Genomic DNA, 17,168 nt, shown 5'->3' with positions numbered 1-17,168 from the left:
GCCAAAGACAAGAGGACACTCCAGGCTCACCGCATCACCCATGTACTTAATGCTGCTGATGGAAAGTTCAATGTCCACACGGGGCCCAGCTTCTACAGAGACACCAAAATCACTTATCATGGAGTGGAAGCTTTTGACATGCCATCCTTTAACTTGAGCCCCTTCTTTTACCCAGCAGCCAATTTCATTAAGAGTGCTTTGAGCTCGCCTACAGGTGAGGAGCGCTCAGGTATTTCTTATAATTTTTACAGATTAACTTGGGAAAGACTGTTGTTTTTTTTCCTCATAGCAAGGTACAGAAACATTTGTCAGTCAGTTCCCATTACAGCAGCTTCTACTCGTATTAGTCATTAAAATGCAAATCAAACACTAAACATAATATCAAGCTAATGTCTTTTCCCTATGGTAATCTTCTCCTAAGCTCAGACCTTGGCCAGGAAAATTGGTTATAAATGGATTTCCATGGTAATATGTAAGCAACACTATTATTGGACATGGAAATTACACAATTATGTTTGTGGCCTCTGCCTGCTTTGCCTGTTATGCAAAGTGAAGTCAGTATCTGACATGACAGTAATAAGATGAGCTTTCCTTCACACGCTGGCTGATCAGGGGCTCCAGCGTGTGGCAGGGCCTACAGTAATCCCCGGCAGAAATACACAGACACCACGACAGTTCAATTACGCACTCCTCTGCGCCCTAATCCTCAGGCCCGATAAGGAACCAGGGATTACCGTGTGTAGAAACATTTGTTGCAACATTGTTGAAAACTTAGAGTCAGGAGTTGGAAGTACTACTCTCTGTGATGTGCATGGGTTTTAATCCACAGAGGAGTAACAAATTAGACAGTTAGAATAACCACAATAATCCAGTCACTGCATCGTGTACTGTAAATAAAGACACAGAGCTGGTAGGGGATGGCTAAACTCTGAAAAGAGACACAGGAATTGATGCTGAGGTTTTGTTTCCACTGCTTGGTAGGCAGAGTGTTTGTCCACTGCGCGATGGGTCTCAGCCGCTCATCCTCCCTGGTCCTGGCCTATCTGATGATCCATGAGAACATGACGCTGGTAGACGCAATCAAAGCTGTGAGCGCTAACAGGAACATCTGCCCTAACTCTGGTTTCCTGGAGCAGCTCCGAGAGCTGGACAAAAAGCTGCACTGCCATGGATCACTGAGGAGCTGGAGTGTCAGTGAGCGGACTTGAGATAAAATTGATAAATCGATTCATTTTTAATTACAAATAGGCAAACTCCCATCTGTTGTCAAAAATCATTTGACATGCTCAGAAGTTCTAAAATGACTGCTGAAAGGATTTCAAAGTGAAGTTTCAATAACTAGTGAAGTCCATTTCTCACACCAATGTGAACACTGCCCCATGTCTCTGTGTATGCTACATTATGACTCAGACCTACCCTCTAGAAATGGAAAATGCAGTTGCTGAGTTCTTTCCAAATAAACTATTGTGTAAATGTTCATCATAATGACCAAATATGACACCAAATACAACATATTTTCTGTAGCTTTTGGGTGTTTTGGGGTGATAATATCAGCCAAATAATTTATCAGTCAAAAGATAAAATAACACCAGCATTAGAACTCTAAAGTCCCTACATTAGGTACAAATTGATGAGCTTTGAACTGACTCAGTGTGGCAACCTGGTAGTAATTCCTGATTGTGTTTTCCAATTACACTATTACAACTGTAAGCAATGCTGTGGCTCTGTAGCTGAAGCTGTCCCAACACAAGCAGCCTGGCTTCTGTCACAGTCATCTGAGAAATAAATAGTCCAACTGTTCCTGCCCAGACTCTGGTATCTACAGCTGTCTCATCCCAGCAGGGCTCGGCCGCTGAAGAGCACTGAAATCCAGCTGAGATGGAAAACAGACCTAGCTGCACCCATAAGGTCAGAATTTAGTCTAATCTTTCTTTCCAGATACCTACATGAAGAAAAACTAGCAGGACAGCAGCACAAACTGTCACAGTGTGGTACTTGCTTCCTGTCTTGTGCTTTTGATATGTAGGGACTTCCTGTTCTGTCTCACCTCTCCTGCCCCGGCTTTACCCCGGTTCCTAATCACCATTCATTGTCTCTACCTGTTGCCTATTATCTTCTGGTCTTCAGCCTTTATATTGACCTCCCTTCCCTCAGTTTGGTTGCTGGCTCCTCTGGTTTTCAAGCATCAACTGTTCTCAAGATCTGTTTGTCCATGGCCTTACCCTGCCACTTCTGTCATCCTTTCACTGTCTCCTGTGCTCCCTCCTAGATCACCACACCTTGTTGGTTCCTTTCTCTTCACGTTCTGTTTTATGTGGACTCTTGTATGTTGTGATATTTCCCCCTGCTTGGTCTGTGGACTCTGTGTTCTGATAATTATTAGCGTGGTTCCCTGATTTTTGTTGTTGTATTGCTTCCTGACAGATTTATGTGTTTTCTTTACCTGTTTGTAGATTACCCCCTTTGTTCCTTGTATTTCTTAGTGATATTAAACTGCTTAAAAGCATACAAGTCTCTAGTCTGGGTCTGCATATTTGGGTCCTTCCCATGCTTAGACTTAACACCAACTCAGATGTTTCTTCAAGGAAGTGTGTTATCTAAGTGTTTAAATGAATATAATTTGTGATGATTCTGTGACACTGAAAGATGAGGACATGAGCCCAGAGGAGGAGCCAGAGTATCAAACACCACCCACATGTGATCTGCTCAGCCTTCTGCTGAAGAACAGACGCCCCACTGGAGCTGTCAACAGGGTTTGGCCCAACCTCTACATTGGAAATGCATAAGTGGCATTCTCACTTCAGGGCCCTGCTGCAATATGGTGATCTGATTGTGAGACTGTTGCTGCAAACAAGTCCTGTATTTGGCCAACTGATGGGACACATATGAAATCTGTACATTTGACTCATCAGTGTGATGCATTTGCAGACATATAATTAGAGCTGGCCACAGGCGAGAAGAACCACCAAGAACGACACTGCTCTTCTCATCTCGTCGTTTGCAGGGCTACAGCTCAGGATAAAACCCTGTTAGTGAATCTGGGTATAACACACATAGTGAATACTGAAGATGGCCCCCAGCACATCGATACCGGGCCACACTTCTACAAAGACACCAACATACTGTATCATGGAGTAGAAGCCGCAGATTGTAAAGATTTCGACTTGAGCCCATTTTTTTTACTGAGACGGCTGATTTTATTCACAGTGCTCTGAGTCAGAAAGGTAATGAAAACAGAAATGCATTAGGATAGGAGTGTAATAATGTATAACAGCACAATATATTGTGATACAAAAACATGACAAGATGCATCATCGAGCAGAAAATTTGATTGTAATGTGAAATTATATTGGGTGTCGTCTGTGCAAGTAAGGTGCTGGTCCACTGTGCTCAAGGAATCAGCCACTCAGCGACTTTTGTACTGGCCTTCCTAATGATGAAAGAAAGACTTAGTGTCATGTAGCTGTTCACAGGCACAGAAACATTCTCCCAAATGTTGGATTTCTGAACCAACTCTGTCATCTGGACTCATCTTTGGCCCTGTAAAGGAGAATGCTTTAATGTCAAGATGTAAGGTGAATCCCAGTTCTCTGAAACGCATCCACCTTTCCTTCACTTGTCTTTTCCTTGTATCTTAGTCCTGCCCTCATAAGATGTGAGGAAAAGATATAAAGTGAGGAGCCAAGGGAAAAAGTTTTACCTGACAGACATGGTTTCCTTCAAGCCTTCATGTGAAGCATCTAATCAAAAATTGATTTCCAATAAAGGTGCTTGTCAATTCACAACAGACTTCCATGAAGGATGCACTCAGGTATCCTTGGTTATAGCACCTCCAGACAGCCTCCTTGCTCTCCAGAGCAGCAATGAGTGCCTTGGGACCAGCGGTGATTCTAGAAAATTTTTGCTGGATGACCAGGCTGGTGTACAAACTCAAAGTGGGTGGCACATTTTGAAAAGCGTGCATTAAAAAAATGAAACTCCTAGATCTATGAAATTAAACATATACCTTTTTATTTTGTGTAAAAAATTGAGATTTTTTTATGCCAACTTTGGCTGTGCTACTTTTTGCTCTTTGGTAATGATGTCTGGGACATCACTGCTTCACAGAGATCCCCTGCCCCAGTGAGCCCAAACAGCGGTGGCCAATTAGATTCTGGGTGGCAGTGGACACCACCTGGCCCCACCCATGTTTGAGACGTCCATCGTGGTGGACCAGAATTTCCAGGTCAAGTGAGGCTCAGGGACTGAAGAACGATAAAATACGGGAACTGGGATCCATCTACAGAGATGAAATTGATGGGAGAGAATTTTCACCACTGCACATGTATTTGAAAGCAGTCAACAAAATGTAAAGTCTATATAGTTTGTAGTTAAGTAGCTGAAACATGAAAACACTGGTGTGATCCTTGAAACTTACTGTATGTCTTATACACAGCTCAGTCAATATCACAAAGGCTATTAAAACAAATGTAGCACAACTGCCAAAACCCCTGCTGCTGTGCTGTACAACACCAAGTGTGTGCCTATAAATAAATAATGCTTCACTTATTTATTCAGATTTCTCAAAATACTGTCTTAACTGCTGCAGTCCTGTGTCAGACAGTTAAAACTGTGATATCTAAAGAGGCTTTATACAAGATGACAAAAATATGCCAGCATGGTTCTGAGGGTGTGTATACAGATTCAGGTCAGACTTTGAAAAGAGATGAAACACTGAAGCCATCTTAATAAGAGATGCTCTCCAGAGCACACTGGGAGACAGAGAGAAAGATTCTGTCAAAATAAAAGGAATTGGATATCACAGGTTTAATGATTTCACTGTCAGGAAGAATGATGGCAGAGTATGAAGATATGAGAGAAAATAAAGGGGTCTGATGGTGTGAAAACGCTGTCTGACATGTTAGCAGCTTCATCCAGCCATTCTGCAATACAGCCATCATCACACTCTCACTTCGGGGGCTTGCATTTAGATCGCTGAATGGACCATGCATATCATATAACAGAATCAAAGTCATGTGCCATCCTGTGAAAAACCTCATCTGTCTAACAGTCTGACACATTTCAGTTCTTTTTTTGGCCCTGAGAGGCTCCAGAAGATGCAGAACATCCTTAATGGGTGTTGTGAGGCGGCGTTAACACGGTTTCTCCCGGCATGTGAACATTTGCAGAAAGGCTAAAAGAGACTGACACAATTTCAAGGAGTCACTGCAACAGCTGGGAAATAAGCTCAGAGTGCCTTGTTCACTCCAGTGAATTTGGGTATCCTTTGGCAAGTGCAAAGTTTGGATAAGCATGGCTTCCTGCCAGCAGCGGAGATTAAAGTTGTGTGTTTAGAAGTGGATGGCAGGGACTGACTGGCTGGGTGGAAGTTTTCCCCACAGGAAGGGAATATGGCAGCTAAGTGCAACAGCCCACTACATCGCAACCCTAAAAATATCCCATGCATTTGATGCTCGTCACAGGATGGTTATACAATCTGTGCCCTGACTTGAGCCTCCCACAATTAAACCTTACCATGTTCTGCTTTTAAGTACTGCTTCACAACAAGCTGCCAGAATGATGACAACATTTTCATACAGGAAAACAAAGGACTTCAGTCTTTTGGTGAGTGGTTTTGGAGATGCATGCGAAAAATAAAACAAAACTGTACTTATTCTTGACTGCAGAGGGGAGAAAGGTGAAAGAAAAAAAAGCGTTTTTTTTTTCTTCCTCTTAAGCTAATAAATCATATGTGAAAGGAAGCCACAGTGAGAAAATGGCTTTTCACAAGTCAAAAACTGGCACCAAGATAAATGTTACGACAGCAGAGGAATCCAGTTCAGCGAATGAATATGTCACACCTGGGGGCTTTGAGCTGGAGAAAATCCTCAACCGTGGGATTGTAGCTTACACTCACGTCGACGAGGTCTGGCCTAATGTCTATATTGGGGACGAGTAAGTAAAAATGTAGGAAATTCTAAAACATATAATAAAGGATTAAAATAATGTTCAAACCCTATTCCTGCAGGGAAACTGCAAAGGACAAGTATACTCTGAAGAAGCTGGGGATTACACACATCTTGAACGCAGCAGAGGGGACGTGGAACAGTGTTGACACTGGAGCTGGTTACTACAGTGACACAGACATTGTCTACTATGGTGTGGTAGCAGAAGATGTCCCAACTTTTGATCTCAGCCAGTATTTCTTTTCTGCTGCTCGGTTCATTGAGGAAACACTGAGCAACCCACAGAGTAAGAAAACACAAAGTTTCATTTCACTCATATCACATCTTGATTTTTTGGATTCTAATGACGACTAACCTGCGACAGTAAGGGCTGTGTATTATCCAGAACCTGAGACTTTAAGACAGAACCTTCTGCATGGTGAAAGTGCTCTTTGTGATTTAGATAAACAGAGAAAATTTAACTAATACATGTAACTCCAATTCGCCGATTGTGTGATTTACCTCCAGATAAACTGCTGGTGCACTGTGTGATGGGAAGAAGCCGGTCTGCCACACTTTTCCTTGCCTACCTCATGATCTGTGAGAAGATGACGGTGGTCGACGCCATTGAGCACGTGAAAAAGCGCAGGCGGATCATTCCCAACTGGGGCTTCTTGAAACAGCTGAGAGAGCTGGACATGCAACTCCTGGAGAAAAGAGATTCATCAGAGCACAGTTGATTTGTAGGACTTGTGTTGAGCCTCAGGTCACTGAAGACAAGTCCAGTCAAGTCTCAAATCACTGGATATAAATAAAGTCTGTTCATTCAAAGTCAAGTCTCAAGTATATTAGAGCAAATCTCAAGTCCTTAAAATCATGTTTACAAGTCTAAATATGCAGATTGAAAAACAATATGCAAGTCTTTCAGGTCTCTGAATGCCAACCATGAAAACAACATACGAACATTTTCATTGTAAAGCTTTTAATTCCATCATAACTGTTATAAAAATTTGACATAGTGATGTTTTTGTTTTTAAGTTTCTTGGCAAAATTTTAGAAGCTGAAATCTCAAGTAAAACACTTTTCTGGAGAGTGAACAGCTGCCGGGATCATTCATCACTGCATCCCCCAGGTTAGTAAGTTTCAAATGAAAGAAGAACAATCAAGTACATGGTCAATCATAATTTATTCTTATGCTAAAATGTACAGCATTTTAAGTGACTGACAAAAGGAGAAAAGTCATAAATACAAGAATGTCATTCAGTCTGATTTTTGTGCACATAGCCAGGTATTTACCCCCTGTTCTTACCAGCAACTCTGTACAGGTACAAAGGCTACAAAAGAGCAATATAAACAAAAACACAAGTACAAGTTGCGTTTTACATGCAATCCATTAGCTTAGTTTGGTCTATTCACAGGCTCTATTCTTCTACACTTCGGTAAAATATAAATCCAACATTTTATAAAGATAGAAAACAAATCTACAGATGGAATGAAAACGTAGCTTTAAAGGCATTATGTAAAATATCAACTTTGGACTAAATTTATATTTTCTTTATTGTTATTCATTATAATCATTTAGTTTTTTTTAAATTCCGCCACACTTCTGGACATTTTGAAATGTTTTAGAATTTTCAGGGTACAAACACTGAGATATGCTTTGTTATTTTGACAGAAATCAGTCTGTTTTATTAAACAGAAAGCTGCCTCTGTTACAAAAAACTTCAGAATTATACATACATAGCAATAAAACCTCTCAAACCAAACAGGAAACAGGACTAGGTTTACATTTTTTTTACATTATTAGAATTAACAAAATATAGTTTCATCTTTCTCCCTGTGGAGGGAAACCTAATAAAGGCCAGATATCTTTAAAATGGCTTGCTATTAAGCACAACACTTGTACAGTACTACTCAATGCACTGTCACTAACAGAGACTGAAGCATGCTAGCTGTCACTTTACAAAATAAGTACAATAATTTAAATATACAAAGGCATGAGTATAGTACAAACTAATTGTCAGCACTGTTAGACAGGTACAAACAGCCACTAACTCCACTTGTAGCAGGCACATTAAATGGCTTCATTTGAGGCTGCTACACGACTGCAAGACCACTGACGAAATCTCTACCTCTGAGCTCTGAACCCGCCTGCTCTAAAGACACATCAGAGACACTAACACTAATTAAACAGATTTTCATCGTAATGATGTAAGGCTTCCCATCTGTAGGAACAAAAATACTTTAAGATTAGCTTCAAAGTTTTCTCACTGATGAAAATTTTTGCATTCTTTCCAAGTGCTGCTGCTGGTTTTTAAGTAATAAAAACAAAAAGGACACTAAAACAAGAAAACAAGGCCAGATCAGTGCATCTTTAAACAGCAAAATGCACGTGAGAAGAACCAGCTCAGTCCTGCAGACAGTTACCGCCTGATGAAAGGCCCTTTCAGGGACTGCTTGGACATGCCCGTGTTCATGTAACCATGGTGACCAGCTGGAGTGTACACCATGTTGCCATGTGGTGGAGCCTGCATGGGCTGCTGGGGGTATGGCTGTGTTCCCATCATGCCCATCTGCATAGAGTACTGGGGTGACTGGTTCATATAGGCATGGTTACCATGGTAGCCACTGTTCATCATGGGCTGGCTCATGCTGTAGCCATTCATGGCATTGAGGGAGGGCATGTTCATGGAGTTGACATTGTAGGTTGGCGCCGGCATGATGTTCACACTCATGTTCATGCGTGGCATGGCAGCCAGCGTCCTGGATGGCGCCTGCATGGCCACAGCCTGTGGCGGCCGAGCGTACATCTGCTGCTGGTGGTGGTGTGACAGCGGGGCTGACTTGGAGTGTGTGGAGATGTGACTCTTGGAGGCCATTTGGGGCTGGATGCGCTGTGAGGATGGGATGCCCATGTTGCGCTGGAGCATCATAGGTGGGGGGGAACTGAGATTTGGAGGCGGGGTCATGGTGGCCTGCACCTGTGGGTTGGAGACTCTATGTGGGGTCTGAGACAAGGAGACCAGGCTGGAGTGCTGTGAAGACAGCGAAGGTGTGTTTGCATAAGATGTGATGGGGTGTGAGGCAGAGTGGTTGAAAGGCAGCGAGTGAGGGTGGTCTATGAATGTATTGGTGAACTGCTGCAGTTTGGCCAGACTCAGACCAGATGACTGGGAGTAGTGCCCACTGCCATACTCCCCCTGGTGGTTAATCCTCTCATAAAGGGCGAAGTTTGGGTTGCCAGATTCAGGAATGTCTGCCAGCTGCATGGTGGTGGTAAAGTTGGTGGGTATAGTGCACTGTGCCATGGGCTGCTGCTGGCCGTGCTGACTGTGTTGATTGTGAAGGCTATGCTGAGCGTGCTGATTGTGCTGGCTGAGCTGATTGTGCTGCAGGTGGTGATTGTGGTGGTGATTATGCTGGTTGAGGGGATTGTGTTGACTGTGCTGGCTTAGCTGATTGTGTTGGCTGTGCTGATTGTGTGAGCCATGCCTGCTGTGGGAGCTGTGTTGACTGTGCTGGCTCCGCTGGCTGTGCTGGCTGTTACTGGGAGGCCTCTCCACCACCACGCAGCCCTGTGGCGACTTGACGTTGCAGTGTGGTGGTGAGCTCAGGCTGTTCTGCTGAATCATCCCACAGCTGCCAGGGTTGACGGCAGCCATTTGCTGGCTCACAGCACAGCTGCTCTGGGCCAGGCCACTGGGGGGAATGCTGCCATAGGAGCAGCTGTTCTGGGAGGGGCCTGCTCCACAGATGCTGCCCCCCATGGTGGAGTCATAGCTGCTGGGGTTCTCATAGTTCTCAGTAGTGCTCTCGATGCTGCCCAGATCGCTGAAACCACTGTCCACTACCTGCTGCGAGTGATCTGACACAGACGGCACATCCATCATGGGGCTTGTCTCCATGTTGTGGAGTGAGGGCACTGAGATGGCACTGTGGTCTGGGCTGATCTGAGTGTATCCGCTCTCCAGGATGGAGACAGCCGGGCTGTTAACAGAGCGTACCGACTGGCTGGGATGGGACTGAGCGGAAGAAAGGGGACTGCTGTGGTCTGACTGGGGGCAGTCATCCAGTGAGGTGAGCTGGGGGCTCTGAGCCACATGGCCATAGGTCTGCAAGCTCCTGCAGGGCTCCTGGGTCTCCACACAGTCCTGGAAAACATTCTCCTGCGTCAGGGACTGAACAGCTTGGGCTGTCTCTGAGTCAATCTCTGTGCAGACAGGGGTATCCCTGAGCACGGGACTGAGTGTTTGCCTCTCTACAGGCTGAGGAGCTAGGTGATCACGACAAGGACTGGGCAGGCCCTCTTCCTCTGACTCAGAGTCTACAGGGTTATCAGAGTCTACTGCTGCTACTGAAGCAACCGCTACTGCTTCAGGTGGTTGTGCTGCTACTGTCATTTCTGGCACTGCCTCCTGGATGGTTTCTGGAGCAGTAGCCAGTTTTTCTTCACTACATGACACCACAGAGACCTGATGACTCACCTCAGAGTCGTCATCTTCTTTTGGATCTAAAAAAGGTGGGGTGCATTCAGGTATTTCCTTCAAACTCTGTTCCAACTCAGCTTTGCTGCTTTCGGGTTCTACCATTTTGTTGCGACTGTCATCTTCATCATCTGCATCCTGGTCCTCAATTTGAGTTCTCTGCTCGTCCTCCTCCTCTTCCTCATTTTCATGCTCCAGTGACTCAGTACGCTCTTTGCTGTGTTTCACATCTTTGGCTAAGGACTCCTCCTCATGTTCACTCTCTGGCTGGTCATCTTCAGGTGGTTCTGAGGAATCACCTCTGTCCTCCAGCCTAGGGGACATTGCGGCAGGTGAGCACAATGGAGAAGCCACCGGTGATCCTTCAGGGGAGCTCGACTTTAGGGAGCCATGATCAACAGGACTTGGTGGCTCTGTGGAGAGCCTCTCTAGCCTTATATCTTGACTAGCTGAGCCTCTGCCTGCTTTGTTGCCCTCATCTGCACTGACAATAGCTTGGTCTGGTTCTCCTTTTGCTTCATCAGTGTGAATATACTCCGCTTCCATAGGGGTTTCAGGTGGTGTGTACAGGTTGAGCTTGAAGCCCATCTTTCTTTCATTCTTTAGCCTCCATTTAGGAGGGCCACGTTTCACTCCTTTGGGCCAGCCTTTCTTCCTTTTCACTGGACGGGGTCTGCCAGGTCTCTTAGAGAGGACATCAGCTCCTATAGAACAAACATAAACTGTTTACTGTTTTGCCAGAGGGACAGAGCTATTTGCAACACAAATGTTATATTTTATGAGAAACAACATAGTACAGAATATTGCAAAGATGCAAATACCATCATTCCAGTGTTCAAGGTGGTCCTTCTGCGCATTTTTCTCCAGTCTGGGTCGACCTCTCCGCCGTTTCACTGGTATAATTGGTGTCTTGTCCTCCTGTTCCTCCTCATCCTCCATCTCACCCACCCTGCAGGTGCGCTCCAGCAGGGGCATAGGACGCTCATCTTCAGAGTTGTCAAAGGGCTCATTCAGCACCTCTGTTGTCTCAGAGATGGTTTCTGTTGTTACGCTGCTGTTTATTCTCTTTCTTTTACGCCCCCTCTTCTTGAGTACAATGGTTCTCTGAAACATATATAAAAGAACAACCAATGAAAACACTTGTCCATCAGATTAGCGTAGCTTAGTAAAGACTGAAAACTAGGGCACTAGGGGGATGACCTCCAGTGGGTTACAGCAGAAAATAATCCAGACTTTGGTGCCAAATGTAAAATGTTTAAACCACACTGTACGAATAAATGTTTGAGCAATACAGGCTGGTGTGGAGAACCACAAATGGGACCGGCAGAGAAAGCAGAAACCACACTCTATATTTTACATTCTCCAGTTGTTTCCCACTGACTGCCTGGGACTCAACCGCTCTCCTCTCCGAAACCCTTCACAAGAAGAATTTGAAATCAATACTGAAGCTAATGCACTAAATAAACACCAACAGCCACTGTTGTTCTTTTCTGGTTTCTATACTGTTTTTGTTGAAAAGCTCTCCCTGACATCTTGCAGCTGGCTGTAATATTATCTCCAGCACAAGGGGGCAGTGCCACATAGTCAGAACAGATGTGAGAAGCACAGAGGAGGGCAGTAAATTAACCATGACCACTGACAACAGTACAAGGTTTAGCCTGCACAGTCTCAATACCAGCAGTGAAAACACAATCTATTATCTACAGCTACAGGCACACAGGGAGACTCCTGATGACAGGAGGAAGCCACTGAACCCTCCACTGAATTCATGAATATTTATCCAACCTTTCCATCTCACCCGAGTATACAACATGGTCTATAATGAAGGAAAATATCTAATGATATACATTTGATTCCACTCTCTCTTAGAGTAATGCTCCAGATAATCAATGAGATTATCCCAACAGGGAAACAAGCTGACATGTGGTGTTAAAAGAAAAATGTGAATCACATAATCAAACAATAAAAGTTACCTTTCTCTTGGCTGCAAGCATTGCATGGGCTTTTGTCAGGATGGGTGGTGAGCCAATAGAGTCATCATCATCGTCATCATCATCATCAGCTTCGTCATCACTCACTTCCTGTGACTGCTGGATGCGCCTGGTCCAAGGCGGAGCAGGGCGGCGTTCGTAGGTCCTGTAAGGAACCTTGCAGTGGACCTTCGTGAGAGGCTGCCTGCTACTGTGAGTCATCATGTAGCTCGCTCTCTCCTCCTTCTCCCAGCAACTGGCCTGCTCCTTCAGTCGCTCAGCCTGGTAATTAAACAGACATGACACATTATCTCTGGGAAAGGCACACACACAGCTCCAACATCTGAGCAATGAGGCTAATGGGAAAACAAGAGATTGGTTTTAGCATCATGACAAATGAATCACTGCAGGTTTCTATTAATAATAAAAGCAGCGTCCTGATTGGGTGTCTGCCCGTCATGGAAGAAACATTTCCGTTAAGCAACCGTGGAAGGATTGCATTTCATGGAATATTCAGCAGTACCAATTATGTAGTGAACCGATTTAGGGCAATTCTGCACAACATCAGATGCCTGCTGACAGTGAGAGTGTCTTTCCCATTAATAGCCTCTATTTCAACTCCCCAGCTAATCAAACATTCAATAACAAAATTGAAAGCAAGTGTAAACAAATAACTAGTGTCTCTTGATTGAACAAGGACACCTACATCCATCTCTGCCTGCCTTTCCTCCTCAGACAGGATGGTGTTGAGACTTGCGGAAGGTGTCCAGTGCAGAGCATCTGGGTCCACCTCATTCTGACGTGGGTTCACCCTCAGCCTCTCCATGTGCCTCTGAATCAATCGCTCTCTTCTGATCAACACAATCCTAGGGCATACAGAGAAAACCCATGAGCTTAAATCCACAAAAGAATGAGCCAGGATAGGATGGAGGGCAGACAGTAAGTGATGTGTGGTTAAATATGAGCACAAAGATGAGCTCTTTGGGACAGCAGGTGCTCCATGTCCTTGGGGGTGCTTAACCTGACTTACTTCTGTCAATATTCAGCAGCATTAATGGATACGCTGTTAAAAATACCCACTGGCCTGGATAAGTCAGACAGCATACAGAAGCGACAGCACAGGCTCAAGGAGACTGCAGCTCGGAAACTGACCTGCCATCCTGTCTGTCAATCATGCCAAGCTGCTGGAGAGTAGCGGCGATGTCATGTGGACACATCCCAGTGGCCCTGCTTATTCCTTTAACACTGATGTGTTTATCTAGGTGCTTATAAAGGTACTCCAGTATGACACTTTTCCAATATGCCAGGTAGGATAAGCGACCCAGATCTGACAGTGGCTTCTCTGGGGAGCCGGCTTGTCCTTCTTGCCTGGTGAGAAGGTAACCTAAAAAGACACAATTCAAACACAAACAAAATGCTTTAGTCAAGCTAGATGCTGCTGCTGGGTTATTTCAGACTGCAATTCAATGCCTACACCCCCCCCTTTATGGATTATGTATTAATGTAAAGATGTGACACCAAACCTTGGTTGGGATTTCACCTTCAAATAGTATAAAGAGAGGCAAGGCAATCAGTTTTCCTTTCTTTCAACCTCTGTCAGAAGCAAAGATACAAGCTGGCAAGGGCAACAAAGGAGGTTGATAGAGGGGAGTAAAGAGGAAACAAAGCGACAGAGCAAAACAGAGAAGCAGCTGAATATCATTGCTCACAAGAGACTGCACTTAGGAGAGATAACGAACAAGGAAAAAACCTAATACTAATATGTATCTCTGTGTAATTAGTTTTATAGCAGCCCTGTCAAGGGTCATCCATTATGAGCAGCATGAAATTAATTAATGCCTTTTAATGTGCACCCACTACCGAGATCCAAACAAGCAAAGCTAATCACCAAACAGTGAACACATAATATTGCAGTAATCATGATAATATTCATTACTAAAGCTAAGAAGAAGAGCCTGCGATAACAAACACTTAGCAATGAAAATTCAAATGAATTAATTGAAAAAAGTCATTTTTCATATCATGTCGTTGTACAAGTATATAATCATTATTAAACCAAAACAAAAGAGCTACTCTGAGTGCTTTGAATTATGATTTGAAAGAGAACATTTTGCACACAGGCACCCGCTAATGCTCTGCTCTTGCAGCTACCTGAGACAAAGTATTCCTCTAATACAATCCAATATAACAGAAAATCTTAATCTAAACAACTTCCAACTCCAAAGCTACATTTTCCAATAAAACCTTCAAAGAGCTCAGAACTCAGCTGTGTTCAATCTCCCTTAATCCCGGTCTTTGTTATCAGCACACTCTCAATATCACAGATCCTCTCGCATCTCTGTGTCTCAATGGCTCCCAAAGTGAACAGGAAATCAAATGCTCCATTACCACCCTCCCTCCCTGCACTCATTCCTTCTCCTTCTCTTCATCACACACAAACCCGCCAAAGAGACAACTCTTAAAAACGCCTATAATGACAAAAACTGCCTGACTAAACAAGGGAATCCACTCAAGGCAGCAATTGTGTTCATAAGTGGGTTGTAAGGCTTTAAATATTGTATGTATTGCATTTGCTGGACTAAAACATAACAGCAGCATCTACACTTCATCACAAGTCAAGGAGAGAGAATTGTGGGTATTTTCTTGGAAAAGCTCTTCAGGCAATGCTTAGGTAAAATGCTATAAGCCATCAAATAATATATGCAGCCAAAATGTAATGTTTCTCATTCCTAATCTTCTGTGATTGCCTAAGCACTGGACATGAATGCTCTTGATTAGGCCACTTCAAACCTTAACCAAATAACAGCACCTTGCCACAAGCAACAAATTCCCCCCTTAATCTGAAATTGTTTGTAAAGACCAATGAAAAACATTACAGTGGTCTAAAAAAGCATTAAAGAACTTACTGAAATCAATAAGGAACCTTCCAAATCCTTGCCTTTGGTACTGAGGCATGATCATTATGCAGGAGACATTGTACTTCTGCTGGCAAAGCTTTTCCTGAGGGAAGGAGAAACAGATCAAGTATGTCAGAGCTCTGCTGAAGCTGGCAATTTACTGTACCTGCCATTGTCCTTGTCTAGAGCTGTGCACATGAGCGCGCACACACAAACATACACACACACACAGTCGTGAGCTTTCACTGAAAAGTATCATCCTGTTCTGAATTATGGCTACACCTTTTTGTCACTTTACCTGTCAGCCATTTTTAGATCATTTGATTAATCATTTTGTTGTTTAACAGACAGTCCAAAGTCTAAGGCCAATCAACTTACTGTGATGTAAAACAGCCATCGTTAAATTTGAGAAGCTGGAACCAGTGAGTGTTTGGCATTTTTGATGACTAATTGATTTAAGCATGACACAATAAATCCATGTTGCCAAAACAGACAAATTACAGTAAGGTCTCTCTGTATCAGTATCACCATTAAAAAATGATGTGCAGTATTCCTTCATTTCCCATATAATCACTCTGTAATCCTTACCTTGGAGAAATAACCCACAAGATGACAGCCTTTCTCATCATTCTTTGTAAGTATGTAGAAGAGGAAAGGCTCCACATCATAATATAGGGTCTTGTGATCCAGAAAAAGCTTGGCTAACAGGCAGAGGTTTTGGCAGTATAGTCTGCTGACATTTCCATCAACCTAAACATGGAATAAAAAGAGCAAGAGGACACTGTTCAAACTGTTCCCATTTTCCCTCCTCTTCCCATAACCCATTCAGTGGAGTCTCATGCAGCATACAGTTATTGCTTTATTGCTGTAAAGGGAGGCTGACCTCAAATATGGAAAGGTTGCCCTTTCTGTAGATTTCATTGGCTGGCGGGTGAAACCAGCCGCATTTCTTTGTGTGTCTCTGGAGAATGTTTTTGCTTCTCATGTACTTCAGACAGAACTCACACAGATAAAGCTTCTGCAATCTGGTGAAGACAAAAGGGAGAACATGAAAGGTTTTTTTTTTTTTAAATGGAACTAAAATAAAATCCATGTCCAGTAACAAAGAAACTGGAACTATTTGTTGTGTAAACTCAACCTTACCTGGAATATTCAGGTGGGTAGGGTGACGAGTACCATGTTTGAACCTCATACTTCCCAAATTCAATGACAGTCGGGCATCGCATTGAGTCTGTGTTCAGAGATCCAGTTCTCTGTGAAAAGATTTAACAAGGCAAACTAATAAACAGAGGGGCCAAGATAGTTCAATGTTACTGTGCTTCATCATCATCAATCCATATACTTGTATTACTTCACAGTTTTCATGTGACAATGAAAAATCTGTTGCTAATGTTGCTGTGTCTAAGGTTAACCTAAATATTTGATAATAATACTCAGTGACGTGCGGTCAGGGGAGGCAGGTGAGGCAGAGCCTCCCCTGTCAATCTTGAAAAGAAAAAAAAGTTAACCAAAAAATATAATAAATGTTAATATTTGTCGGCTGGTGTGTGTTGTAGGCCCTTTTGCCGTTTGAATCCGATGTTGAAGAATTTTTTTCAATAAAGAATAGCAGAATTTCCGTATGTCCCGTTCAAATACATGGAGGAGATGCGCGATGAGGCAGCACTTTGCTGTGCCTCTCGGTGGATCGTGTAATCCTCACAAACTGTATGCGATGCAAATAGTGTGTCGCTGTCCCTCTATATATCGCAAATAAAATGCTTTCAAACACTCTGATTATATGCTCTGCCTTGCCATAATCTGGATAATGTATAAAATGTAGTTCTGTAACGTGTTTAGGCTCCAGATTAACCATAAAACCCAGTAAAAAAGTTACTCGGTGAGGCAAACAGT

At 43.4% G+C, this 17,168-nt stretch overlaps 3 protein-coding genes and 1 pseudogene across 6 annotated transcripts in view; 3 read left to right on the top strand and 1 right to left on the bottom strand.

Annotated features, from left to right (window-relative positions):
- LOC109963051 (dual specificity phosphatase DUPD1-like) overlaps positions 1-1,208 on the top strand; it is a 1,837-nt gene extending 629 nt beyond the window's left edge. Inside the window, exons 2-3 of the mRNA XM_020605304.1 lie at positions 1-214; positions 982-1,208. The exon at positions 1-214 is cut by the window's left edge and continues 24 nt beyond it. Coding sequence (XP_020460960.1) covers positions 1-214; positions 982-1,208 — 441 coding nt within the window. The remainder of the gene's footprint in view (positions 215-981) is intronic.
- Positions 1,209-2,654: 1,446 nt separating this feature from the next.
- Positions 2,655-5,660, top strand: LOC109963049 (dual specificity phosphatase DUPD1-like; annotated as a pseudogene).
- Positions 5,661-5,755: 95 nt separating this feature from the next.
- Positions 5,756-7,321, top strand: LOC109962887 (dual specificity phosphatase DUPD1-like). The gene is made up of 4 exons (XM_020604973.1): positions 5,756-5,934; positions 6,008-6,231; positions 6,453-6,654; positions 7,237-7,321. The coding sequence occupies exons 1-4, from the start codon at positions 5,756-5,758 to the stop codon at positions 7,319-7,321; spliced, it is 690 nt and encodes a 229-aa protein (XP_020460629.1).
- The window catches only part of kat6b (K(lysine) acetyltransferase 6B), a 25,352-nt gene continuing 15,275 nt past the window's right edge, over positions 7,092-17,168 (bottom strand). For all 4 annotated transcript variants that reach the window (XM_020604969.1, XM_020604972.1, XM_020604970.1 and 1 more), the window contains exons 9-17: positions 16,419-16,528; positions 16,159-16,300; positions 15,864-16,025; positions 15,285-15,378; positions 13,531-13,762; positions 13,085-13,244; positions 12,382-12,660; positions 11,230-11,512; positions 7,092-11,112 (exon numbers count right to left, since the gene is read on the bottom strand). In XM_020604969.1, coding sequence (XP_020460625.1) covers positions 8,348-11,112; positions 11,230-11,512; positions 12,382-12,660; positions 13,085-13,244; positions 13,531-13,762; positions 15,285-15,378; positions 15,864-16,025; positions 16,159-16,300; positions 16,419-16,528 — 4,227 coding nt within the window. In that variant the 3' untranslated portion in view covers positions 7,092-8,347. The remainder of the gene's footprint in view (positions 11,113-11,229; positions 11,513-12,381; positions 12,661-13,084; positions 13,245-13,530; positions 13,763-15,284; positions 15,379-15,863; positions 16,026-16,158; positions 16,301-16,418; positions 16,529-17,168) is intronic.

The sequence above is a fragment of the Monopterus albus genome, unplaced genomic scaffold, assembly GCF_001952655.1.
Source record: "Monopterus albus unplaced genomic scaffold, M_albus_1.0 scaffold69.1, whole genome shotgun sequence".
In the NCBI taxonomy this organism is placed as follows: Eukaryota; Metazoa; Chordata; class Actinopteri; order Synbranchiformes; family Synbranchidae; genus Monopterus; species Monopterus albus.
This window is presented reverse-complemented; position numbering and strand designations above follow the sequence as displayed.

What these genes read in the sequence shown, in the direction of transcription:
- LOC109962887 (XM_020604973.1), top strand. Translation starts at nt 5,756, where the DNA reads ATGGCTTTTCACAAGTCAAAAACTGGCACCAAGATAAATGTTACGACA. An exon ending in AATGTCTATATTGGGGACGA is followed by an intron (nt 5,935 to 6,007) that starts GTAAGTAAAAAT and finishes CTATTCCTGCAG; the next exon opens with GGAAACTGCAAAGGACAAGT. An exon ending in AACACTGAGCAACCCACAGA is followed by an intron (nt 6,232 to 6,452) that starts GTAAGAAAACAC and finishes ATTTACCTCCAG; the next exon opens with ATAAACTGCTGGTGCACTGT.